Source organism: Esox lucius, chromosome 16 (assembly GCF_011004845.1).
Source record: "Esox lucius isolate fEsoLuc1 chromosome 16, fEsoLuc1.pri, whole genome shotgun sequence".
Lineage (NCBI taxonomy): Eukaryota > Metazoa > Chordata > Actinopteri > Esociformes > Esocidae > Esox > Esox lucius.
In genome coordinates, this window is record NC_047584.1 from 30,717,599 (window position 1) to 30,735,277 (window position 17,679).

The window sequence follows — 17,679 nt, forward strand, 5'->3', positions numbered from 1 at the left end:
AAGGTGGGCGAAAACCTTACGTTAACCAACAGACATCCCCTTAGTGCCAAAGCCTATTGTTGTTACCTGAGTAACCCTATAATCCCTGTTTACATACAATACTCAACCTTGATGGATATTTGCCCTGGACTGCACCACAGCAATCAGCCGACTGTTGAAACAACGTTGTGTTATGTTTTTGCCAAGAGATGGAGCCGATAAAGTTTTGTTTAAGTGTTTATGGATGAAACAAATGCTGAGCTTGACTGGTTCAGGGCGGGAAAAGTAATGTTAGGTTCTATTAGGACCCCTGCTTTATTTTCAGAGCTGCTTGGATGACGTAACTCGCTTATTGAGAGGTTTTCACCCTTATGGTTTTATTAGGAAGGCTATGGTGAGGACAGAGTTAGCAGGCCTTCAGCAGATTAAATATTTAACTGATAACGAGTCTTATGAAAGAGTCTGTTGACAAATGAGTCCTCGGTCAACATACTGTAAAATAAGGACCTTCACGTTCCCATGTCAATGCGGTCTAAGGGCAACAACTTATGTAATTGGAGTTGACTATCTTTCTCAGGGACAGAATGACAGGGTTTTCTTTTGTACGCTTGGAGATTAGAACCAGCACCCAACACTCCTGACCTGTAGGCTACCCAGCCGCCCCTGCTTCAGAGCATTTCTAAACAATGATTCAAAATGAATCATTTTTAGGTGACATGGGTTTCATGTGAAGAAACATTTGTAATATCTCATTCAGCCCCTTGATCTGGGCATTTTTTCAACATTTTACAAGTTGATTTTTGTACTATTATTTATTAAATATTTGGATAAATGTTTTGCATATCGTTGCATTCTGTTTTTATTTGCTGCAGTCTTCATGTCTCCCCACAGATATTCTATGGGGTTCAAGCCGGGCTTTAGCTGGCCCTCTCAAGGACATCTGCAGATTTGTCCTGAAGACACGTGTTGTCTTGGCTGTGTATTTTGGGTTGTTGTCATGCTGAAAGATGACTCTGAGGTCCTGTGTGTCTGAATCTTCTTCAAGGACCTCTCTGTATTTTGCTCTTTTCATTCTTTACTCCATCCTGACCAGTCTTCTGGTCCTTGCCGCTGAGAAGTGCTTGGCAGATATATCGCTTTGCATTCAGGCCTAATAGTTTGATTTTGGTCTCACTAGGCCAGAGAATCTTTGTCCTCCTGCTCTCAGTCTCTTTCAGGTGGCATATCATGTCATATCAGTAGTGGCTTCCATCTACCATGAAGACCTGATAGATGGAGTGCTGCAGAGGTAGTGGTCCTTCTCATCAAGGTTCTCCAGTCTCTGCTGAGATGTTCTGAAACTGTTAGGGTGACCATTGTGTTCTTTGTCACCTTGTTGACCTAGGCCATTGTACTGTTTCTTAGTTTTGGTGGCTCCAAACTTCCATGGTCCATTTCACAGTGAAGGAACCCATTGTGTTATTGGACACCTTTGATGCTTGGTTTTGCTTTGACATGCACTGTGATGTGTGGAACCTTGTATAGACAGGTTGTGCGTATGTAAATCGTGTGCAAACAATTGAATTTAATTGAGACATTTGGATACAGTAATTATTTGGATTTTCATGGCAAAGGGTCTGAATACTTAAGTCCACTGGATTTATCTGTTTATCTTTTAATTGGTTGAAATTTCAAAAAATTTGCATTCACTGTCATTGTTTTATTGTTTGTTGATTGATGGCAAAAAATTAAAAAAAAATTAAATTACAAATTAAATCTATAACACAACAAAATGTTGAGGAAGTGTAAAAGGCTTGAATATTTTCCAAAGGCAATCTTGTTTTCCCATTCAACATATTCATCTTTGATAGAGCCATCTTTCAATAACAGCTTTTAGTCTTTTAAGTACTGTATGTACCAGCTTTGTAAACAGTATTTGGCACACTGTTTTTGGCAAATTTGCTCCGGGTTGTTCAGGTTGGTTAGACAATACCTGGACAATGCCAGGAATTTCATTGGGCCAGTGTATGATATTCAACTCTTTGTATCTGAGCCACATGCCAGGTCAGTTTCCAGTGTGTTGTGTGTCTGTTTGCACCTGTTTGATAAGAGTCTTTGGAACAGGAATTCAATTGGCTTATACGGGTTCCAATAGGAGACCTTTTTGGGTATCTGATGTTAAACGTATGAGGTAAAACATAAGTTATTTTTAATTCAAACTAGTCTTGCATTATTTAATCAGATTGGGACCTCAGTCAACAGAAAGCCCTCAGAGTCATCAAAGATCTATTTGACCTCTTTTTTTTTTTTACTTAGGTGGCTACTGAATTATTTACAGAGAAAATAAAACACAAAAGCCGCATTCAGCTATTCAGCAGACTCTGGCGTTTGTTGTTTGTAAAAAAATAAATAAAATTAAACAAATTTTTTAAAGAGTGCTGCTCTGTCTTATATAGACAACATAATTAAATTACCATTTTCTCTCCCATGTCAATTTTGCCTTTGATTCTCTACCCTGGTTGTTTCTCTGTGTAAAATGGGGCATCTGTGCTCTGCTCCTCATTCAAGTAATTTGCTCTGTGCATCTATGATGCCTCGTGGTCCCAGTTAAACCTGTGGACTCCGTGGTCTGTTCGTCCAGAAACTGTGTATGTCCTGAGGGCTACCCCAAAGGAATGCCGAAAGACAGAATAATCAGCGTCATTTTTTTTTATCTGGGGCCGTGGGAGTGCAGCCGTGGTGTGCCTGTAGGGACGCCCAGTGTGTCTCCTGAGTACTAGGCTGAGGGTTTTCTTTGCAGAACAGCCACTTAAGAGGAATCTCCCCTCTCCGACGCTGTTCTGACACTGTCGTCGCCCCCCCCCCCCCCCCCCCCCCCCCCCCCCCCCCCAGACGAGCGCTTATTGTTCAGGACCCGGCCGTCGCGAGCTTTAGCGCTTCTGCATTATGCAGTGACGCTCCTGACAAACACGCCGCCCTAATGCGCTCACCGCCCAGCCTCGGTGACACAGCGAATCAGGCGAGGCACATCTGAGCCGTTGCTGAGATACCCCAGGGGGATAGCCAATCACGTCGACTCAGGCGCGGCTCGGATGGAGGCAAGGCTCAGGCGATTGGTTCAGCCTCACTGCACACCAGTGACCCGGACGCCAGCAGATGTCCGTTGAGATCAGGTGGAGATCTCTTGAACTCACTTCAGTTCTACAGGCTGAGACAGACACCCCTCCCCCATCCCTGCCTCCCTCCCTCCTTTTGTCACTATCTATTCTGCTTCTCTCTCTCTCCCTCCCTCACTGCCTACCTCCCTCCATGTAGGCTCTGCCCGTCCCTCTGCCCGCCTCTCTGCTTGTATGTAGGTGGCAAGGCACATTTCTTCAGATATGTTGGGCCTACCTCACTCACTGATTAAAAACACCTCAGTGTCGCGTCTTGGTGAGTGCAGAGGGCTCTCATCTAGCCTCCGGTGCTTCTACCCGGAGTGGACATTGCCAAGACAACATGTTAAGTGCAGAACACTTGCATGACACGGAGTGTGTATGTATTTAGATGTGTGCCATGGTGATTTACATCTGGCTTTATAGTGAGTCATGCAGATTGGTCCAGACACCATGTCTCGGTGGATTCAGCCGACTGTCAACGTGGCTGGACGGTGTAGTGGGACGTTGCCTGTGCAGAGCGTAGTAATGTGCCACCGCTTGTGCATTTTCACTGAAGCTCCTAGCCAGAGAGAACCTCCTACCATATTTTTATTTTGTTTGTTGCTGTGCTAGAACCCAATGTGCAGATTATTTATTTTGTCATTTACCAACACATTTTTATTCATTTTGCAGATACTCATATTCAGAGCAACTGGTAAAAAGTGAAAGGCCTGTACTGTGGCAGAGATACAACCCCCCCCCCCCACCCCCCACCCCAACACCTCTCTCATCCACCTTCTTTGGCTTCCACCTCCTCAACATCCACATGCAGCTCATATTACACAGACAGCCAGGCAGAGATGGGAGATTAGCCACTCAACTTAACTAATGCCTGACTAACGCCTGACCTTTACATTTGAGCGTCTTAAAGGTTCAGGTTAAGTGCCCATCAGTGCTCTCGCAATTAAGACGTCTCCGTGCGACGGCTAATATGTAATCCCCCCCCGCACAATCCTCCATGTGGCTGTGCACTACTCCCTTAATAGTGCACAACTTTTCACCAGAGCCCATTGCCATTAGCGTGAAAAGTAGTGCACTAAATATGTAAGTGTTCCGTTCGGAACACCTAATGCAGACGGGGACGGCCAGAACTGGTCCCTGACCGTTCATCTCAGGGCGTACTAGAAAGAGATTTGCGTTAATGGGAGTTGAAGAATGCTTGAATGCCGTGGATTGGCTGCTGTATCCTTCAGGGAAAGGGCGTTCCACAGTGTGCTCTTAGTGTCTGTAAGTGATTACGCTCTGGTGTCGGATCAAGGGCCATTGAGGTGTCCAGGCCGGTGTGCCGGGGGGACCTTTGCCAAGACTACGTGGGCCCGGTGAGGTTGCAGTGCTGAATGTCTTCCATGTTTGGTTCCATTTTAGGGACCGACTTCCAGACAGAAAAGTTCAATTGGATTATGGATCATTACTTCAGATATATGATAAAACGGTACTGTCAAAAAGTTGTGGTAAAGTAATTAAAGTATTGATTTACAAAAAAAGTGTAGTAGATTTGGTAGCAGGTAATAGAATACTTGCCATACAAAGACAACAACATCACTTCTGTTAGGATTACCTGCTACCCACCTGAGAGTCTCTGTGTCCCAGTGTAGCCAGGAGTTCTGTCTGCCCTGTCTCACATCTCCTGCCGTAGAGTCAGGACTGGTCACGGTTCTGTGCCAGATGCTGGGCCGTCATTCAGACTATTTGCCCATTTTAAAAGCACATATTAAATAATTTGCCTGTATTGCAACATCAGATTGTCAAGAATTGAAGGCAGATTTTGTCCCCTGCTGCCTCCGGTCAGCTAAAAAGAAAACTCCTCAAAAAGTACATCTGTTTTTCCTGTTCCTAGCCACTAGTGGTTCTCCGCTGTGTTAAACCTGCTGGGTGTCTGTGTTCCTCAGGAAAGCCCAGGAACAGGACAAGAAGGTGGTGCTAGCTGGATGTGTTCCCCAGGCCCAGCCCAGGATGGACTACCTCAAAGGACTCAGCATCATTGGGGTGAGTCTTGTCCTTCTTTGGTTGTCATCCTAACCTTCCTGTCATGACTTACCTCTGGGGTAGGTGTGGGTTGACATTGCCATAAAACTGAAATACTGTTAATAATAATTGTCTTGGTTATTTAGATCATGCCTGCTGAATTACATAACAGTCATGTCTGTTATACATAGTTATTGACTTTGTTTTAATCTTTGTTTACTTTTACTCAGTATTTACCCTGCCAACGGTATTTTTTAATAGGAGTGTTTTCTAAACATTACATAACAAGTTCTAATATTGAGGAAGTGAGTCAGTGTGTTATGCATGACTGTTTCTCTGTTCTGTTAAGTCTCTTTGTGTTGATGTACATTAGGTTGGACTTCCCTGTTCAGGCAGCAAGGCAAACAATAACATCTGTTCAGCTAATAAGAGAAGGGCAAGTGCATTATGGCAGTTAAGAAATACCACGCCTTCTTTCAGTTAAACCAATCAGTTTATGCAAATCACCCAAAGTGTTTTGCATATTCTAGAATTCCACCAACTATGGTGACATTCCTAAGGTTCTGAAACCTTCAGAGGGCTTCTCAAATGGCAGCCAGTTCCCTAATTCACTACTGTTAACCAGTTCCCTCTGGGATTTGGATGGTATTGAGGACCAGCCATTGAAATCTTCAGTCTGCACTCATTGAAAGTCCTACAGTAGTGAATTCACCAGCTGTTTTGCTTGAAGCCTGAGGCTGACATGAATGGGCATACTCTGTATAGTCTGTTTACTTTCATTATTAAGTAATTCATTAATTAATCCATTAATGATTTATGTTATACAGTGTTTATCATAACATGATACATTCAACCATAGTAGCCCTCCTTGAAAAGCTACTGTGCTTTGCTCTATTGAAAGGCTTTGAAAGGGTTTTGTATATATTCCTCGTTAGCGTTGCTCCCAGGGGGGAATATTTAATGTGATTTTGATGTTTGTTTCAAAGCTATTGTTTGTAATGCATTGCATCGGATGTGTTTTCATCCAAGCTCAGTTCAATATCGAACAAGTTATCCACATTTTGGGGGGGGTGAAGGTGAAGGTGAAAGACAACTCATGTCACCTGTGGTCAATTAACCATTAACATGTCACCTGCCCTATTTAGACTCCCTCAGGTCGGGAATCTGGCAGTTCTGGACTCATTCGGGGAGCAGTTAGTGAACAGCAGCGACAAAGCCACTATGATCCACTTTGTTGACAACACTGCTTGTTTTAATAGTGCTGAGTGTTATGGCATTAGCGGTTTTTGTTTAGCTGTTTCTCGAAGTCATAGCTTGTAGGCCTAAGCCAGGCTACAGGTACAATCTTTATTCCCTTGTTTTTTTTTATATTCACACTTTTACCAGTCATCTGGCTTTATTCACCTTATGAGAACCTTTTTGTGTCTTTAACATGAAGAAGTCATTGTTCAGCAAAAATAAATAAATAAAAAAAGCACTACCTTTATTGACATAATACTAAAAAAGCTCCATTCAAAACCTTTCAATACCTTTGAAACACAGATACATCCTTCTCCCTGTTCCCAGATAGAAAACTAACAAGTGTAATTCTAACAGGGAATTTATTGGAGTTTCTGGAATTGTCCCTTACAGTTTGGATCAACTGTCTCTAAACCCTTTGTCACAGTCATACATCACCTCAGGAAACCACCAGGAATTCTCTTGTCTCTTCCCTTTAAAGAAAACCAACTTTGCCATGACTTGACTCTGCTTTAAGTACTTCTAAAGCCTTTCCAGCCACTGACAGCAAATACAGCTCTTAGGGCCTGGTTTTTCTCTTCCTCCCTCTCTCTTTCTTCTTTCCCTCTCACACTTGCTCTTTTTCTCTCTGTACCTCTCATATTTCCCTTCCTCCCTCTCTCTTTCATTGTATCCAACCAGCTGTGCTTTACTGCTGAGAGAAATTTAAGATAAATGTCATATCAGCAGAGCTAGCTAAACGACGGGGCAGCTTGAGGAGAGTAGCAGCCTCTAAAGAAACGCCAGCCCAGCATGCCTCCTCACTTCACTGACTCTGTTTTCACACTCTCTCCACTATCTTTCTCTCCTCTTTCTCTTCACTCACTCCACTCTCTCTGTCCACTCCCTCACTCTTTCCTTTCTTTGCTTTTAAATCAAGTTAAGGGGTCTGCAGTTAAGCCCAGTCTTCCTGAAGATACTATTGATCCTAGTGAACATTGCGGTAGCAGGAGAGGAGGGAGAGAGGCTAGCCTTCACACTCACTGTTCGTCTCCATGGGGATGGGTTTCAGAGGGAGAGAGGCTAGCCTTCACACTAACAGTTCGTCTCCATGGGGATGGGTTTCAGAGGGAGAGAGGCTAGCCTTCACACTAACTGTTCGTCTCCATGGGGATGGGTTTCAGAGGGAGAGAGGCTAGCCATCACACTAACAGTTCGTCTCCATGGGGATGGGTTTCAGAGGGAGAGAGGCTAGCCTTCACACTAACTGTTCGTCTCCATGGGGATGGGTTACAGAGGGAGAGAGGCTAGCCTTCACACTAACTGTTCGTCTCCATGGGGATGGGTTTCAGAGGGAGAGAGGCTAGCCTTCACACTAACTGTTCGTCTCCATGGGGATGGGTTTCAGAGGGAGAGAGGCTAGCCTCCGCTGTAGCTGTTCAACTCTGTTGGGGAGCAAGAGACAGAGGGGTTAGTCATAACACTGTAAAAGCTGAGAAACAGAGGGAGAGGGGTTGACCTTAGCGCTAGCTGTTAATCTCTACGAATGCTGATAAAGATTGAAGAGCGTTAGCCTTAGTGCTAGCTGTTTGTCACCATTGCAGAGAAGAGACCGAAGGGTTAGCCGCACGCTAGCTGATCTTGGCCTATGAAACAATCATTGGGCTCAGCACAAATGGTTAGCAATAGTGGTTCATCTCTGTGGGGTGTGACTATACAAGGTACTGCACTTAGCACTAGCTGTTAGCCGCTACCAACAGGTCAGTCGCAGGAGCACTGAGGGCGGTATCAAATTGCTGCACCCTCCTGCTAGGATCGACTGACTGCCCCCTATCTAGACCCGCTCGTTCGCGGGTCTAGTTTGTTTTTCTTGTTGTTGTTTTTTATCAAATTTATTTATTAAGCCCTTTTTACATCAGCAGTTGTCACAAAGTGGACTTTGGACAGGGACAGCAACAGGTCCCCCAAGCCAGGTACTCCTAAGGTGTGGGCCAGGACCTCATGTCCTCCTGAGTTCAAAATGGGAAAATGCAGAAATTGCATTCCTCATATCTACAAGGATTTATAGTGGAGAAGGAGAACTTAGTGGAGAAGGAGAACTGACCCTACTCCCTACTTACCCTATTTAGCAGCGTAAGACCTTGGGACTGAGACAGGGGGGGTCCGGCAACACTGTGGCCCTTCCTGGGGGAGCCCCCGGACAGGGCCCAACAGGCAGGAAATCAATCCACCCACATTGCCGAGCATCAACCAAAGGGACACCCATCAACCGCAACCACCCTGAATGAGGGCTGAGTATTTCCAGCAGAGTACAGCCCAATTGCACAAGTGTGCAACAGAGAGACAACAACAAGCCAGTGACTCCTCCCCCGAATGGCATTTGATGGAGGGCATCCCAGTGGCGACGAGAGCCCACCTGGCAAGGCAGCAAGGGAGGACAGTATCAAGCCTACTGGTCACCTTCACGCCCCCGGGCCAACTGTACAACTGTACAGCCAGTGTGAAGAGGCTAGTACAGGTGTATTAAATTTTTTTTGTTCTAGTTAGGATTCTAGCAGCCGTGTGTAGCACTAAAAGTTTATTTATTGATTTGTCAGGGTAACCAGAAAGTAGAGCATTTCAGTAATCTAGTCTAGAAGTAACAAAAGCATGGATTCGTTTTTCTGCATCAATTTCTGATAAAAAGTTTCAGATTTTTGCAATGTTTTGAAGATGAAAATAAGCAACTCTTGAGACATATTTTATATGTTCATCAAAGGATAGTTCCGTGTCAAGGGTAAAGCCGAGGTTTCTTACAGTTTTTTGGGATATGACCATGGAGCCGTTGAGGTTCACAGTGAGATCTGCTAAGAAAAGCTATTTTTTCTTGGGTCCTAAAACGAGCAATTCTGTTTTTCTGGAGTTAAAAAACAAGACATTTTCTGTCACATTTTCTGCTTCCAAAGTAGCTAATTTTGGGGCTTCTCCATGCTTCATTGAAATATATACAGTGGGGATTGAGCAAATGTGAGTGATTTTTGGTATTGTAGTGTATTCTCTATCCAGGCTAGTCTGAATACTTCCATCTTTCGCTCCAATTTCCTAGAGGCATGCTTGAGTGCTCTAGTATTGTCTGTGTACCAGGGAGCAAGTTTCTTGCTGCGTATGTCTTTAGTTTTTAGTGGTACAACCGTATCTGAAGTATTTCGCAGTGTTGAGTTTAGATTCTCAATTTGATCGTTTGCAGATTTATTTACTCTGTTGTTGATAAGCAAACTTGTAAGAATCTATTTGTAGTCCGAGAATTTATAGTACGGTTTTTGAAACTCATTGTTTGCGGAGCAAGTGGATTTCTTGTTTTAACGGTAAATGTAACAAGACCGTAATACGATAATCCAGGATTTGGGGAGGAAATTATTAGATCTACAATATCTATTTCTCGTGACGGGATCTAAGGTGAGATTGTGACAGTGTGTTGGACCTGAGACATGTTTGATAAAAACATTGTGTCAGTTATGGCTTCAAAGGCTTTTTGAAGAGAATCATTGGACTTTAACATATGAATATTGAAATCTCCCAAAATTAGAATACTATCTGCCATGACTACAGGGCTAGACAAGAATTCTGGAAACTCATTAAGGAACATTGTGTATGGCCTGGGGGGCCTGTAAATAGTAGCTATGTAAAACGATTTATCTGCCTGGTTAACTTTCTTGAGTAAAACTTCAAAAGAATGAAAATCAGTGATGTCATAAAATACCCCCTCCTTTTCGGAATACACAGGGGATATGATCACTAGTATAGCCAGGAGGAGAGGCCTCATTTAGGGCAGTGAATTCATCAGGCTTTAGCCACGTTTCACACAAGCCAATAACATCTAGTTTATGATCAGAGATTAATTCATTCAATGGACCTGCCTTTGGAGCAAGGGATCTAACATTTAGGAGTCCCATTTTGAGATGCGGGGTGATATGGTCATTTTTATTTTTGACCGAGGTGGAGGAAGGCTTTATCTTAATAAGGTTGTTTTTGTCAGCACTACCTTGTTTAACTTTTCTCAGCCTGGAACGAGTCACAGTGTCAATAGGTAAAACTGTACTAACTACTCTGGCTATGCTATCGACAGACTCCACTAGGCTAGCAGGCTGGCTAACACCTATCTCATGGTGAGGTTATAGGAGTGAGACTCCTGTCAATGTTCCTGGATAAAAGAAGAGCACCACTCCAGCTAGGATGGAGTCCGTCGCTCCTTAGCAGATCAGGCCTGTCCCCATTTCTGGGTGAGTCCCAAAAAGAGAGCCAGTTATCCGACCCCAGTGGGGAAAACCTGTTGAAAATCTCAGTCGGTTCTAGCAGCGACTCAGGTTTAACTGGTCAATGGCATTTCTTCCCAGTGACCAAGAGAATATTCTTGGCACAGACGCAGTTTTTCTCATTTCTTCACTAACATAATCCTTGCTTGACATTTGCTTCTGAAGCCGAGCCTCTAACTCTGCTATCTTTACCTAAAGACGATCCGAGTTGTAGCTACAACAATTACAGTGATAAGGCATTGTAATGATACTTAGCGTCGGGTGTTCAGGGGTGAGTAGTTCCGTTAATTGTCAAAATATTTTGTCCCGGTGTAGAAAAGTTGGGTAAAAGGTCAATAGATCAAAAAAATTGCGTTGGAAAAATCATGAAGTAGAATTTGACCAATTGGCAGGTAGCCAGGTAACAGCAGGCAGTGTACAGCACGTCAACAATCCCTCAATGCAAAAACGTAAGCCCAGATTTCATAGATTATTGATCTCAAGTTATTAGAACATAAGGGCTGTAAGGGTTCCATATTCATTATACCATCCTTTACTCCATGTGGGATATAGTCTGACACTTGCTTCATGGCAAAAAAAAAAGTGAGAATGCTCATTAATACGCTTAAGGTATTCTATGATCTGAGAAATATTTAAAGTAAAAGATAGAATAAAAATCATCACCTCCTCCTTTTTCCTATTCCAACCTTTGTGAAACCACAGTGTTCGTTTCAGCCTGAACACACCTAAAGTTGACTGCCTTTATAACATCCTACTGTTACTAATCCTAAACGTAACCTTAACCTAACCATAACCACAATAACCTAATATTTATGCCTTAACCTAACTTAGGCCTATTGCCTTAACCCTAAACCTAACATTTAAGCGGAAAAAATGGGGACAAGGACCAAAATCCCCATCAGTCATTTTCCCCCCCTGATTTGACCACAATGTGGGTACAGATTTCTCCCCAACATAGAGTTCCTCACACACACCGGCCACTCGGCCTCCCCAGGCTACCTCCCACTGTGAAGTCTGGACCAAGATTGCAGTCCCATTAGAACCAAATCGATTTTTACATCATGCCGCCAGCAGCCGGGGTGGACCAGGGTGAGGCCTTGGTTCTGTTTGACGCCCTACTCCCCATTCGGTTAACTACTTTTGACCTGAGGCCCATGGCTGTAGGTTGCCTTTTGGGATGGACCCGTGTTTCCTCCTTCCTCCAGGCTCTGTCTTGCTGCACATGGTCCATGGGGTCCCAGGCCCGGCCGGACGAGCCTCTCGGCCGAATGGAGCTCCAACCGATTTAACTATGGGGTGCAGCAGGGCTCAATTCCTTCTGATGAGATTTTACAGTCTCCGGCTTTGCAATCTCTGGTTTGAATCCCCCCCTACGTGGCAGAAATAAACATAGGAATAGGAAAGTGGATGGCGAGATTGACCCATGCGGGAAAAATGTGGAGAGGAAAACTTAGGAATCAGAGGGTGGAAAAAGAGCAAGATGGAGTGATAAATGGGGCTCCGTAAAGGCCTTTTCACTCAGCCTCCTCCTCCGACTGGGTCTCGACAATAGATTGAATCACCGCAGCGATGGGATTGTTGTGAGGGTGTGGTTTCAGGGCCGCCTCACGCTGGGTTTCGATTTGGCTGTTATCATGTCATGCCGGGTTGTGCTTTAACCCTGTTGTCCAGTTGAATGTGGTTTCGGGGGTTCATGCTGTTTCTTACCTATGTAAAATGTAAGGCAGCGCTGAGCAAGGCTAGCAGGAACTAAATCTAAACTATTTCTGTGTGTGGAATCGTGGTCCGTATGTACCCAAGGTCCCCACAAACATAGCCAAATGTCACAAATCCGTCAGCGCTAGGGTCCCAACAAAAAATATTTCTATCATAGGGTTTAGGTTTAGAGAAACACAACTGGGGATGGAATTGGGTGTTAGAATTTGGGCTACTTATAGGTTTAGGCATTACCTAGTTTAGGCATAAATACTTATTGAGGTTAGAGTTAGGTTTAGGGCTTGGGAACAGCGAACATGTACGTCTAGGTCATGATATTGTCCTCACAAGGATCAAAATACACACTTGTGTATGTGAGAGTGTGTGTGTGTGTGTGTGGAACACCACAGATCGAGTTACTGTTGACTTATGCAAATTGTCATGTTTTATCAAATTTCTACTTGTTTGTTAGTCTCTGCGGTCAAACCGCCGTGCCAAACTAGCCTACATGACTGCACCTTGCTCGTCATCTTTTGGGCGTCCTCCCGGTGGCGATGTGGGGGGGAAGTGGTGCGGGCGGTTGTGGCGTCGCCTGGCTGTCTTTGTCAACTTTGTATACCGCAGTGTTTTCTCCAGCTTCTCCCCCGAGGTGTTCCTCCGGGGCCCTTAAATACCTCCCCCGACCAGGTCCCAATGGGAGGCAGCTGTGGCAGCCCCGGGAAGATTACGGAAGCTGGCAACTCTCTTTGGTTGTCGTTGGTGTGGTGAGAACGTGACGGCTTCCAGTAGTAGTCTGGGCTACAGAGGTTTTTTTGTTTGTTTTGTTATACATGCTAAAAGCAGAGTCTGGAGCCGCTGTTTCCTTGGGGGCATTTGCCACCCAGAGTTGAGTGTTGTCACTCCAGCAGTGTTTTGCGCAGGCATTTTCTTGGTGTGTGTATGCAGTCAGTTAACCTGGCGGGCAGCCTGATAGGGAGATGGAGGAGGCGTTCCGTGAAGTGACAGAGAGGAGAGACATCCCCCTGCAGTTAACCTGAAGTTGAACCAAGCTTTACCTCTGACCTTTTGAACTATCACCTGTCAGACAACACATCTGAAGAGAACAGCTCTGACTGAATGCACTCGACAAGATGGCGATCAGTTGCCGGTTTCCATGTCAGTCCCTTTTCATCCCTCCCTCGGTTAAGTGGTTTATGTCAGTTCTCCATTCACAAGTCCCTGCTCCTCTCCAGTTGAAGGGATAAATATCTGGCTCCTCAATCAACTTATAATCCTATGATTTCATTACCCTCTAGGATAACAGTGGGAGCCAATCAGACACCTCTGGTCGCCATATTGGTGAGGCAACCGCGTCCCAAACGGTGCTTAACTAGTGCACTATGAAGGGACTAGGCTAGCGTTTGGGACGCCTGCAGTAGCACGCACTTTCAAACTGCCGTTGTGAGATTTTCCCGCGTTGCTTCATCTCCTACAGGGAGGAGGAGCCCTGTATTGTCCTGGTAGAGTCAGTTAGTCGAGTCATCAGGATTAGTGTTTATCTGGGCCGTGTTTACAATCACAGTGCCGATGGGCACGGCTGATAACACAACCCTGACCGCCAAAAGGGTGACGGCAGCGTTTTTGGGGCCTGTGTGACAGTTTAATTCAAGGCATTTTTCTTCCCCTCGTCATTCCTGAGAAGCGGTTCAACTGTGTCACGTTTCGTTTCCCTAAACACGACAGCATCGTGCGTCGGGGGACAGCGTGCTGAATCTCGGGCCCAGTGCGGTGTCCTCGGCAAGGCTCTCTGTTCAATCAGTCAATCAATCAAATGTATTTATAAAGCCCTTTTTACAACAGCAGTTGTCACAAAGTGCTTTACAGAGACACCCTGCCTTAAACCCCAAGGAGCAAACAACAGTAGTGTTGAATTTCAGTGGCTAGGAAAAACTCCCTAAGAAGGCCGAATTTTAGGAAGAAACCTAGAGAGGACCCAGGCTCAGAGGGGTGACCAGTCCTCTTCTGGCTGTGCCGGTTGAGATGTTAAGAGTGGTATTAACCTGCCAGGGCTGTGGCCAATGGTTCCTAAATTGGTGCAGGTTGATCCTGCCAGTCGGTCTTAGGGTGGTGTCCAGGATCACATTCATAAAACATGCCTGATGGGCTCCTGTAGGCCCCGGATTTAAAGAGAGATGGCTTAGAGAGGTGCTTGTCCATGCCGTCGTCTGTGTGTGTGTGTGTGTGTGTGTGGGTGCGCGTGTGTAACCCTGTCTTCTCTGTTTCCAGGTTCAACAGATTGATCGTGTGGTGGAAGTGGTGGACGAAGCTGTGAAAGGTCAGACACAAATGAATTTCCCAATTATACCTCGTTTTCGTTCAATTACAAATGGTTTTATTATTACAGCAGCAGTGTTACTCCAGTTTAGACGTTGTGATGTTCATCTCACCTTGTTGTGGAGAGGCTTTACAATAACTGGCAGTACAATTGAATAATCAACAGTTGTTCACACACAGAGCTATGAGAGCCCGTGTTAAATGAGTTCCTTCAGACCGGTACATCCATCTGTCTCTGATAGCAATACATTTAAAAGTGTCCTTTTGCAATGTCAGACATTCATCACTTAAGAATGACTGCTTGATTCATTTGGTTCTGTTTACCTCTCGGTGCTTAGCATCACAGCATCTGACAGAGAGAAGAGAGAAGGAAATAATAATTGCGTTTGAGCACATATGTCTGTCTTTGTGTGTGTGTCTGCCTTTGTGCGTATGTGTGTTTATCTTTGTCTGTGTGAGTGTTTCTGTGTGTGTCATTGTCTGTGTGTATGGTGTCTGCACAGAAGCTGTAATCCATCTTCACACTGTTCTACTACTGTATTCACTTCCCCTTCATTTCTTTCATTCGTTTGCTGCTTTTTTTCCCTTACATTTTCCCTCCGCTCCTTTTGAGTATTGCTCGTCTGGAGCTTCGCTGTCGTAATCAGAGTCTCTCCCAAAGCCTTGCAGGTAGGGACTGCATCCAAAACAGCCCCATGGTACCAGAGCCAAAGGTGCACTGATCAGAAGTGGTGTCATATTTATATAGGCGGGAGTGAAACGCTGACAGGACTGGCACTTGCCTTTATAACATTTGGTATTCTGTATGTAAGCAATACGGCATGGGGATTTGTTATGTAAGGCCAATATACCACAGGTAAGAGCTGTTATTAGGCACGACGCACCATGGAGTGCCTGGACATAGCGCTCAGCCTAGGTACATGGCCGTGTGTATGTTATTCAGTCATGTGAGAGTTGCTTTTTTCCTACATATTTAGACATTGATATTTGAGCTAAATTCCAACTACATTCATTGTTAAAGGTATCTCAATGTAAGAAAATGACTCCAAACCATTTTACATTTTAACCCATGTATGCAATTTAAAGGAACAGAAATGCAATTTCCTAAATGGAATTTTTCTGTTGGGGTATTTAACCTCACAAAAGTGAACGTTGTGCTTAAAATTAAACTACATGCATTTTGAAGTAGCCTGAAATGTCTTAAACCTGTATGAATGAGGGCGAAGACAGAGTGAGGAAGAAGTCACATTTGAAAGTGAAACATTATAAACTGTTTTTGACCTGATCTTAGGGAATGACTAACAGACTGGGAGAGAGGGAGGCAGAGAGAGCAATTGTCAATCTGCCTAACGGCAGTCTGGGTTATTGAGATTTGTCCTGGGGCCAGCCTCCCCTCATCCTTCAACTCTCTTCAAACCTGGGGCCTTCTCATGCCTGTCCTGAATGGCAATACACATTCTGTACACCCTCTAGTTTAGTCTTGTTTCCTACGTTTATGAGAATAATATTTATTTTGTGGCTTTCAAATAACAACTTTGTGTTTGTGGGTTTGGCAGTATACATGTATTTGTTTTATCATCACATAACTCTGACATTCTAGACCAGAGGTCTCAAACCGGTTCCACGGAGGACCGAGTGTCTGCAGGTTTTCACTCTCACCTTGTACTTAACTGACTAATTATTTCACTAATTGGTTTGTTTCTACCCCCACCTGGTTGTTTAGGTCTGAATTGGGAACAAATTTAAAGGAAAACCCAAAAACCTGCAGACACATGGCCCTCTGTGGAACCGGTTTGAGACCTCTGTTCTAGGGTTTATGGTTCTACACATCGCTCACAGAATAAATAACAGAATGCTATTTTGCCTTCTTTTGACAGAAAGCTAACACAATGATCCTAAAGGACTACTTATTTCCAGTGAAAGCTGTAATGCTAACGAACAAACAAGATAATTGCAAAGAACACTTAGGTTTGGTAGGTACATGCTAGCCAGCTACTGACGTGCTTAGGTTTACATGCTAGCCAACTACTGATGTGCTTAGGTTTACATGCTAGCCAACTACTGACGTGCTTAGGTTTACATGCTAGCCAACTACTGATGTGCTTAGGTTTACATGCTAGCCAACTACTGATGTGCTTAGGTTTACATGCTAGCCAGCTACTGACGTGCTTAGATTTACATGCTAGCCAACTACTGATGTGCATAGGTTTACATGCTAGCCAACTACTGACTGGCTTAGATTTACATGCTAGCTAGCTACTGACTGGCTTAGATTTACATGCTAGCTAGCTACTGACAGTACTTAGATTTTTCGACTGATTACTGGATTTACTGTCAGTTTTTGCATGGAATTATTTTATTTCATTAATCATTTCCAAATAATAAACTATTACAACTATGGATTTACAGTACCATGCATGGTTTTATTTAACGTCTGCTTTGGTCGGTATCAGCATTACCGATCCAAGCAGACGTTAAATAAAACCATGCATGTTTAATCTAATGATGAACTATCAATAAAACTAAGCCTATAAACTAGCAATAAAACTATGCTTATTAATCTATCAGTAAACTATCAATAAAACTATGCTTATTAATCTATCAGTAAACTAGCAAGAAAACTATGCTTATTAATCTATCAGTAAACTAGCAGTAAAACTATGCTTATTAATCAAACAATAAACTATTAAAAAAAAACTGTGCTTAGTTATCTCACAATAAACTAACAATAAAAATATGTTTCGTCATCTTCAGAGCCCCCCTAAAGAAAGTGTCTTTTAAATGGATTTTGCCTCAACTAGCTGTTGTAGCTATCTGACAATGAAATCTACCAGTTATTGAGGCATTCCAACAGGGACAGTAACTCTGGTGTCAGTAGGTCTCTGTGTCAGCAGAGGCAATAACTTTTAATGGTTTTCTGTTCAGCAAATTAGGACGCCTTCTGTGACGACCAGACCCCCAACCAGACCATACCTACGGTGCTGAAGGTCAGATGTTTAGTGTATATCGGCCACCACGACTCACACGCCCTTCCTTTCCTC

The 17,679-nt window shown here is 44.0% G+C and overlaps 1 protein-coding gene across 1 annotated transcript in view; it reads left to right on the plus strand.

The window, feature by feature from the left end:
- The window catches only part of cdkal1 (CDK5 regulatory subunit associated protein 1-like 1), a 400,231-nt gene that overhangs the window by 103,309 nt on the left and 279,243 nt on the right, over positions 1-17,679 (plus strand). The window contains exons 5-6 of the mRNA XM_013137938.4: positions 5,045-5,141; positions 14,591-14,639. Coding sequence (XP_012993392.1) covers positions 5,045-5,141; positions 14,591-14,639 — 146 coding nt within the window. The remainder of the gene's footprint in view (positions 1-5,044; positions 5,142-14,590; positions 14,640-17,679) is intronic.